Below are 10,450 nucleotides of genomic sequence, written 5' to 3' on the forward strand. Positions count from 1 at the left end.
TCGCTGCAGGATAAGCAGGATGATAATCGCAGTTCGGTGACTGCAGCGTACGCCATCTAGTGGTAATGCTTATAATGTACGTTGAGTTTTGTCTTTAATTTGTGAAGGTTATGTGTATCATTTTAGGGCGCATCAAGACAAAAATCATGTCGTGAACTGAAAGGGAAGTAGAAAAAAAAAGTCGTCGTTCTCACCTACCACTTGTCTGTGCTGCATCTGTTGGTCCCGGTGGCTGGCCTTGGGCGGCTTCCCCGAGGGCGCGGCGTGGTCTGCCGCCATCGCGCCGGCCGCCTCGTGGCCAGGCGGCGGTCCCGCCGCCAGGATCTCCCGCAGCTCGCGCAGGAAAGCCCCGAAGAAGGGCACCACTGGGCACTCGGCCATCGCCAGGGCCCTGCTCAAGGCACGGTCGTATTCGGCGGAGAGCAACGCCGCCGAAAGGAAGTCCAGCACGGGCAGCGTCTCCTTCTCCGTGATGGACAGCCAGAAGGGTTTGAGTTTGTTCGATCTGGAACAGATTTCGTGATTTGTCGAGTTGTTTAAATCAACGCAATTAAGTGTCGTTGAGTCGAGCTACACCAAAAAATTGCACTAGAGGATGGCTATAATGAAGGCGTCTCATAGTTACCGCCCGTTTCGCCCTTCCATAAATAAGAAGTGGATCTGGCGGTGACTATTAGACGCCTTCATTGTAGCCATCTTTCTCTATCGCACGGATTTCTATGACTTTCTTTATCGCTCTCACGTAACGGCGATGAACCATGGGGACTTTCCGACCCTGTACAACAATGCTTTGCTTTCAGAGAGGATTCAAACCGTCTTAAGTCAAGAAACATAAAGTGAGTTACAAATCTACGTAATAAAGAATAATCTACTCGTGTCACATATTTTTTCAACTGATTTTGTAACTAGATGCGGGATGACTAAACTTTATCCGTCGTTATTTCTCACACTGATTCCGCGATCAAATACCAACGGAAGCACTCGTACTATCGACTTTGTTTTATTGCCTCGGCTCTGTAAAGTTTTATTATTTCTTAGACACGGCCGATAAATCTCTTCGGAATTTAATGGAAGTGATTTAGGAGTAGAAAAGTGTCCGATACACCCCGATCGGGCGGATAATAAAATTCTAAACAAAGTATTTTAGAAGTTGCCCGACTTATTTCCGCGGGCGCAAGTTGCTGTGACACTTGCAGTTGTGGTTTTTGTTGGATGGAATTGTACTTACACCGTTTTGTATCAAAACACAATAAAATATCTGTCGGGACTAGCGGAAACTAAAACAGGTAAAAGAAAGCGAGGAACCACAAGATAGCGCTGTTTGTATAAGGAAAATAAACAAACTAGTGAGTCGAGTTCTCTTTCTTCGTTGTACTCTTCGCAGCAGAAGCAAGTAGTTTCCGCCGGCCTACAACCGTTAAAATCTGCTGGAGGCCGAAAGAAACCCCTACCCCTACAGCAAAGATCAGTGGAATCTTCTTTCTTCATTCTTGCTATCTCACACAAGGCGTACGGTGACCCGTTTATATGACGCAGAGTACTGGCAAGCTCTTGACTGCGAATCTGGCTATATAGGTCAGAAAATATAGAGTTGGACGCGACTTTTTGTTGCAGCAAGCTGAATTTATCACTATAGATGCTAAATATTATGTACAATAACATATTAGTTTTCAGTCATAAAAAGGGGGGAAGATTGTTTACAGGCTGGTTAATTGTATAATTTTTACGTAAATTCACGTTTTTCGCTTATAACATTTTTTCGTTCAGTTCCACGAGAAAACAGTATTGTACTTTTTTTTCGTCTTCAAAAGACCTACAAAACTAGCCCTCGAGCGTCAAAAAATATTGATTAGATCAAAAGTTATAAACAGAAGAAGTTTATTTATGACTTTTGAATTAAACATTTATAAATTGCGTTATTATTACCAGAGCGTTTTGGCATCGCATCCTCTCATTTCTTAACACTGTCTAATGGCACACGAACTCTGGAATCGGTAAGTTGAATAGTTTACAAGTTATGGCCTTATAAACAAATTAACTAATTATTAGTTTGGACGATCCCGAGTATTGTAGGTCTTTTGAAGACGAAAAAAAAGTACTTTACTGTTTTCTCGTGGAAGTGAACGGAAAAAAGTTATAAGCGAAGTTGTATAGTTGTAGGTCCCTACGTGTAAAAGGCATTTTTTCCGCAATGAAAATAAAAATGTTTTCGTGACATGATTATTATTAAAAAGACATTGTTTTAATGTTAACCTCGGTTTGTACAGAAGACGTACTGTCGCCATAACAACCATCGAATGCGACAAACGTGCAAAATATATGTTATTTTTTTCCGTTAGAACATTTACTTTTTCCTTTGCACAGTTGAAAAGACTTGCAATTATCATGCCGCTTTCTCATTTTTTTTTTTCATACGCCTACAGCGCTCGCGAGCTACTGAGGCGATAACGGCGCGCGATTATTCATTTTTTTTTTTACGTTGGATACGACCGGGAGACGCAAAGCCCAAAGGTAAATCTAAAAGATTTTACAACGGGGTAACGGATAGGAACGCAGTTTGTTCATATTCCTACACGAATATCTGAGGGAAGCTTCTCGTAATGTAAAATCGATAAGGTACTCCTGTTCTTGTTCGTTCCGACTCCAACTGGGATTAAATTCCTATGAAAATGGCGTACCACGGGGAATAAATGCAATTGGTGCAGTCCAGGAAAAAATAAAAAACGATCGTTTATTGGTAGGTTTATTGGTAGACGTTTGTTCCGGTGTCTCGTATAATTTATTAATATTTTTTGAAATTTGCCAAGTTGGAGTAAATACCATTAACAGTTCTTAAGGACCGAGGTAGTGCATTTAATATTTAATGACGTTAATGGACTGGATAAAATCAATCTCGGTTCTACGGAATACGCTTTCTTATAAAATATATAAAAAAAACCTTTATCCACAATCACCTTATAATCGGACTTTTATCCACACACATATGAACCGTCTAAAGTGATACTTTATCCATTAGTGGAATAAAGTAGCTTTATTTCATTAGTAGAATAATGAAAAAATAATAAACCTATAATAAATTAAATTTAATTTATTTACTTATTAATATTAACATTCACATTTATAGTAATAGACATTTCGTTTTTTGTTTTATCACATTTAACTTCCTTTCCGTCAATAACAACCCTTGTAGCATTGTTGTCATCATTTTCTGAACGCATAACATCTGCCGAAGTTTGTAGACAAAGTTACGGATGTCGCTTCTTGTAAGGAACAGCTATATTTTCCTTGGATTTTCCTTGCAATATCAAGTTTGTTAGATATAGGCTCCTCTACTCTGTCAGTTCTCAATGTCGACAGGCACCAGAAACCCCCATTATTAATGCAACCTAAAATAATTCAAAGCTCACCATATACCTAACAATATGTAAAAGGTAAAGAGATTTTATCTTAATCATTAAATATTCTTTATCGGAAGCCCCAGTCAAGAATTCTTCAATATTGTGCCCTTTCCAATATTGCAGCTTCTTTGCTTTGTATCCTTTCAATTCACTCTTCAAATAAGCAGTAAGCTTGTTATATTTTCCAATATATATTTTTTTGTAGACCTTTATAGTAGCCTTCAACATCGAATACTTCGACCACATGATGAAATTGCATATTTTTTCTTCAAATTTAAAAAGTACGATAGCATGACTTCTTCATTTATTGTCATTACTCTCCGTTTTTTTCCTCCCTCCATTCGTTAAATTCGGCGAACACTTTTTCGTAACGGTTTTCGTTGGCAATGAATGGAAAATTGCTTCTTGAGCATCCTCAAAAACATCCACAGGAACACAATTACTTTCTTGCATTTTACCAAATTATTATTAACTAATTCATAATAAACAACGTACCATATATAGCCTCACTATTACTCTATTGTGTGCTTAAATTTTCAGTTAGTTTCGTTATCCCATTTTTTAGTTATCAATGAAAATGTTGAAAAAATTAGGGCTTTCTGCCTACGAAATTGTCACCTCTCACTTTAACTCGTCGTAATTTTTTTGTTAATTGATAAAAAAATTCCAAATTTTTACTGACGATAAGTCGAACTATTGTCTTTAGTACTGTGAGGGCCATTTGTCTCAAAAGCTCTTCTTTTTTTATTTTTAAGCAAAACTGAAGGGAGTGCTATATCTCCGTAAATAAAAATAAAAATACTGACATGGGTAGTAAGTAACTGTAAACAACAATCCGAAAAAAATTGTTAAAATAATAGTGTTACAGACATTAAAAGATTTTTCTTCTTCCGTAATTGAGGTTTTCTGTTTGTTTTTTCATTCTCTATTTTGTTTGCTAAAATTCATATTCATGTGTGTTTTTTATTCATTAATAATTATACCTATTTCCTTAACATAATTAATTGCTTGCATTTTGATATTTTTTTATTGCCGTTTCATTATTTATCTATACATACATTATTTTTTATTAGTTGACAATTGTGTGTTTTTAACATAATTTATAGTTTTGTTTGTTTTCATTATTATTTCGTTGTCTATATATCCATATTTTTCTGTTACTATGTATTCATGTATTCAATCTATTATTGGGTCTAGTTCCTGCTGGACGAATCAAATTAAGTCAATGAATTTAATGTTTATCGACGTTACTTAATTAATAAAACAAAGATTGATTCGATGGGAATTAAGCATTAAATTAACTTACATATTCGCCAGGTTCGGAATACCAGTAATAGTTTTTACAGTTTAAGAACTAATTTAGATGTTCAGTAGTGTACTTCTTTATTTACTGACCTTGTCAAATGATTCAAAAGTTATAAATAGTATCAGTGACTATTGTTATAGTCACTGATAGTATACACAGTATTCTTTACGATTATGTCACAACTTCAGCATTTTTTTTACCTGGAAAACCCCCATAATCATATGGCAAGCTCCAACAAAGAGATTCAAAATTGCAAAAACAAATCCCCCTCCTGACGCCCACACACGGTCCTGCTCTGGTTGGTATTCAAAGCGTAACGTTGCGTAAACACTATTAACCGGTCCTCACGAATACATTTTTCTCCGTCCTAGTCATTATGGCTCCCCTGTTGGTTGGCTAAACTGGGCCCGGCGACGAAATTTATGGTTATGCATCTGTTAGGCAAATACAAAACACGCGCCTCATATCGATTTCCGCGGCGCACTTCGTTAAAACTATGCCCGCGCCCGCTTTCGAATTTATGAAGTTTTTCAGCGCCAACTTTAATGTCTGTTTTGGATAAACGTCGCGTTAATCGAGGGAACACTAAATAACGAAAATGCGCTGCGTTATTGCGAACCGTAACGTAATTTATCAGTTCCATTGCGTCGTTTAAATGAAATAATACTCCAGTGCAGTGTCAACGTAATAGCCCAGTTAATGAAGCTGAAAATATCTCCGAATTTTTTATAACTGCATCGATTTTTCTCAAAATTTAGAATTAGGCTCGTCTTACCCCCCACTTCAAAACTTATATATGCGCTAGGTGTGCTTTTTGTTCTTAAGGGGGTGAAAACCACCCTTTATTGTAAAAAATTAAAAAAATACAAATTTAAGCATTTTATGTAATCAAATCTCTTTTATTTATGCAGTATGAGTAATTTCATATGCTATCTAAATGAAACTTAATTATCCTTAATTTTCAACCCGGAAAAACCTTTTAAACCTTTGGATGAAAATAATATAAAAAAATTTTTTTCAACTTGAAACGTTTTAATCATGCATTTTTATCAAATTAAAATTGATTTTTTTATTGATTGCAACTTTTCAACCCTTGAAAAATACTCCTTCTTTCGAAAATAGAATGAAAAAATATTATTGAAAGAGTAGAAACATTTTAAATGTGCATTCGTATTAAATAAACATTTATTCTCTTCTTATAAAATAATTTTGAATTGATTGCAACTTTTCAACCCTTAAAAATGACCCCTTACATTTATACNACACAAAATTAAGATCATTTTATAAATTTTTAATTTCCTTTTTAATAATAATAAATACAAAAAAAACATTATAATTATGTAAATGATTATTTGTCGTCACTGCTATTCTCTTCACAATCATGATGGTCCTCTTCGATGATTGGAGGAGAATTTAGACAGTTGTCGCCGGATCATATTCCACATGTCGAAATACGTACATATACAAAAAAGATCTAAATGCTTCAAAATTCTTGTTTGACCTAAATTTTCTTAAAATTATCACCTATACACATGTTTATTTTTTGACGATAATTTTCTTACTTTTTTTAATCGCACAAAGGCTCATTTTGCAGGGAATTGTAAGGGCTACGTGAACTGTTGAGTTAATCTTTTTTAAGCCCTTCATTTTTAAGTTTGAAGGGTTTAAAGGGCTCGAAAAGGGTGGTTCTCTCATTCATATAACTTAAAATGGCGATATCTCGATTAATAAATAAAAAAGCAAAATCTTCAGCAAAAATAAAGCTAAATTTTTTTACTCTTGTATTTTTTTCGTACACCCTTTAATTTTTAAGTTACAGCGTAAAAATCGATTTTTTTTTTAAATTGAAAAATTTACATTTTCAAAAATTAAGTTTTTTTCGAAATCATGCTTTGTAAGTGAGCCAAAGACCCAGAACATATTCTTAAAACATAAATGAAGAAATCTGTAAATGGATTGCAATTAATTTTAATTCTGTCGCCAAAGGCACTGATTTGTTGAGACTATCATGTTATTTCGATCATATTTCCGTTAATTTTAATTCTAAATACTTTTAAAATAGCTCATTTTAAAGGTTTTCAAAGTACTTTAAAAAAGGATCAAATAGTTTTTTTCCTAATATTTATGATTTTGGCGTTATTTAACGTTAACTGGTTCCAATTTAGTTTTTAGCTAACATTTAATAATGTTTAAAAATCCATAACTCGGTTTATATTGCAATTAGAGAAAAACAAAATAATTATTTATTACCATTCTCTTTGTTCATTACAACTTTTTCGTTAAATCCAATGGTTTCAGAGTTATTTGCAAAAAACTGTCCGAAAACAAGCACTTTTTCAGTAAAAAATCAACATTTTCAATGATGAATTACTCGGAAAGCATTGGATTATCCAAAAAACTTTATATAACATTTGTTACTTAAAACTGACTCCCCTATCGATTTCTGTGTTATTTTGGGCGTAAAAATTTCCACCCCCAAGAAGGGGTGGGAACCACCCCCGGGGCAAAAGCACACTTCGGCACTATAAATGTTGTTCCTTGAGGCATTCCCCACATTCAGTCAAAATTTCACGTCAATCGGTTCAGTTATAAAGAATTCGGAGGTAAAAACCCTGAGTAACTGGACTATAACGAGCAGTAGAGTCAGAAACAAATAAAAATAAGCGAGTGTATTCTCTGTACGGAAACTTTAATGTGGCGTACATTTCGCATAGTGTTCCGATAATTAGTTCAGGCATGTCAGTGCGTGTCATAAGCGTACAAATGGAAAAGACTATTGATATTTTACATCCAATAAGTGTTATTGAAAGTCTGATTTTGGTACTGGAGTACAGATCGACATCGAGAGTACTCCGGCCTACTTAAGGACCAATTATGTACAGGGTGTTCAGATATTTTGTAAAATAATCAAAAGAATCAAAATACACGTGAAGTTGGGGGAAGGAGAGAGATAGTAAGGGTGAAATATGGACTTACTTGAGGCCGGCAATGATTTCCATGGCGCCATTGAAATTACCGATGTTCCAGGAGGAGAGGGCAACCCGCAGGACGCACGACAGTACAGCTCTTCGGGCATCATGCGTGGGCTGGGTTATTATCAGCTGGGTCACCCATGCGCTTACCTGAAAAGTTAAAATTGTCAGAATTATTATTTTTTAAATATTTCTTGTTCCGAGAGCAATTACGATGACATAAATAATTATCATGTCCCTTAATTTGCAGCTTTCGAACAAGCGGCACTGTAAATTATAAATTTCTTTACACCAACAAGCAATTTGAGTTTCAAACTAAGTCTATTTTATAGAAAATCTGCGTTAGAATGGAGGAAAGTCGTGCATTAATTCGTATTTAGACAAACTGTGTAATAAAATCTATAAAAATGTATTGTTGGTTGCCTATTTACTATAGAGCCCCCTTAAACATTGTGCGCCCATGAGATATGTCGAAAATTAGCTCGATGAAGAATCTCCACAGCCAACTATGAACTACTTCTTTGTTTTAATGGCATTGTAATGTTTTATCTTTGGGCCAGTCCTGCCCTGTGCCCTATGAATTCGCAAGTAATCGCAATTCGCGTGGTATGTAAATTAAATAAATACAGTGTTTTGTGTTTGTGTTCTGTGATTAAAGTCTTAATCTCGCATATTAAACGTACAAAATCTCGAAGAAGGTATTTCGCTCGTAAGGGGGGGGGGGCGGGGATTAACTTGCAGGCGAGATTCGGGTTTAATAAACAATAGCGACACGACAAGAGATGTCACTACCGTCGTCTAGTTAAAATTTAAGTTATGATGTTTGTCCCAAGCAAAAAGGAACGGATTGAAATATTTACGATTGATGAAAGTACTGTGGAAATTGCCAGAGATTATCTTAGATGTTAAATTACGCGAAAATAATGTTATATTTTATAATTAGTCCGAATTCTCGGATAGAACCGATTGATGTGAAATTTGGACTCATTATATTATTAATTTTCGACATATTTTGAAAATAATTGATGTTTAAACAATTTTAGAAAATTTAAATAAATTTGTTTTTGATTTTTGATAAACAGTATATAAGTTTATGCACTTACCTTTGATACAATAAAAAAATAAAGATGATAATTAAAGGAAGTTTAAAGATAAATAATTATCGGACTGTTGAAAGACCAATAATTATTAACGATAGGCATTTGAAAATATGCTAATTGTTATTATAAATCGCGAGACGTCGATTTAAAAAAAAATCATCAAAATCGGACCTCTAGAAGCTGAGATATTAAAAATTTTTAAGAGTGTCGCGGTATTCAACTCGCCCGACGATTCAGTTTCGAGCAGGCCGAAGCGGCCGCGCTCTCTGCCACCCGTACGATTTTTTTGATTTTCTCGTTTGCATAAATAACTTACACGTTTTAAAGTAGGTTGCCAATTTAGAAAAGTATTACAAACTTTGGCCTGGTAAGTACTCGGAATACCAAAGGTATTTTTCGAAAAATTAGCCCGGATGTCCCAGTACATTTGGTGTAAATGAAGATTAAATTTGATCGGCTATAACTACGTAACTAACTGACCAATCGATCTGTTTTTTTTAAAGCGTCTTTCCAATAACTTTTAAAACCTGCTTTAAAAAATTTGATTTGATTGAATATTCACAAAGTTATTCTAATTGTTTATAAGTACAAAAATTCGACCAACGTTTAAACAAGCGCCAGAGCTCTCCTAATTAATGGATTCGAATTTTTCAAAAAGCGTTTGAAAGCTTGAGAGCCCTTCTATATGTAATTCAATTTTCAATTATCTAAGGGCCTTGGTTTTTGCTGTGCAAAATTTTGAAGATTTGTAATTTTTTTTCAAAATCTGGATTGCAAAATTATTATGCAAAATCTATAGAACCGATTTTGATGAAATTTGGTGTAATGATTCCACATAACATGAAGTTTTCTTGAGCCAAGTATGAAGGTCCTATACCCGATTTAAAGACCCCAAAAAAAATCCCTAAAAAGTAGTAAGTTGTTTAACCCCATTTTTGTCGATTTTTTCGATTTTTACAATAATAATCATAATTTATTAGATTACAAACATTTCTTTCCTTTTCCATTTTCGCCTAAAATCAACTCTTGAAAAGATACATACGTAATTAAATAGAAAGAAAAATATGGCATTTTTCGAATTTTTTTAACATATTGTGCCGCCAAAAGTTGAGCCCACGGTTTTTTTATGCGCATAGGAAAATTTTCATTTCCAGTAATATTTGAAATTTGAAATTCCAAATTTTCATAAAATTTCGGAGATTTTACCCTATTTTTCCCTTCGTTTCCTGGACTAAATTGCGAATTTACAAATCATTGATATGTTGAAGTTCACAGACCACCTAGACTGGCTTATAGAGCGACTTTGGTGAAAACACTTTGGAGCCTGATTTGGAGCCCAGCGCTCAGTCGTGTCCTAGCATTTGACGTGTACGCATCGCTGTGATTTCGATAATTAGACGTTTTATCATGGGCAAGTGTATTGTAAAACATTGTATAAATAGAAGTGATCGAGTTGGTGAAGAGAGGCGAAAATATTCCTTCTTTAGGTAAGTAAAAAAAAAAGGAATATATAAAAGGTAAATATGTACGCCATTTTTCGGTTGACGTCACAAGTTTCCAGGGTTAGCTTTATAATTTTGTTCGCCCACATAGTGTAGTGATTAACGTGATATTGTTATTATAAAATAATGAATGAATTACTGTAAAATATTTTTAGTAATTATTTACTTTATG

At 34.5% G+C, this 10,450-nt stretch overlaps 1 protein-coding gene across 1 annotated transcript in view; it reads right to left on the reverse strand.

The window, feature by feature from the left end:
* LOC108917903 (1-phosphatidylinositol 4,5-bisphosphate phosphodiesterase epsilon-1) overlaps positions 1 to 10,450 on the reverse strand; it is an 85,357-nt gene that overhangs the window by 12,456 nt on the left and 62,451 nt on the right. Inside the window, exons 6-7 of the mRNA XM_018724717.1 lie at positions 7,681 to 7,826; positions 199 to 505 (exon numbers count right to left, since the gene is read on the reverse strand). Coding sequence (XP_018580233.1) covers positions 199 to 505; positions 7,681 to 7,826 — 453 coding nt within the window. The remainder of the gene's footprint in view (positions 1 to 198; positions 506 to 7,680; positions 7,827 to 10,450) is intronic.

The sequence above is a fragment of the Anoplophora glabripennis genome, unplaced genomic scaffold, assembly GCF_000390285.2.
Source record: "Anoplophora glabripennis isolate ALB-LARVAE unplaced genomic scaffold, Agla_2.0 scaffold17, whole genome shotgun sequence".
NCBI classification, from domain to species: domain Eukaryota; kingdom Metazoa; phylum Arthropoda; class Insecta; order Coleoptera; family Cerambycidae; genus Anoplophora; species Anoplophora glabripennis.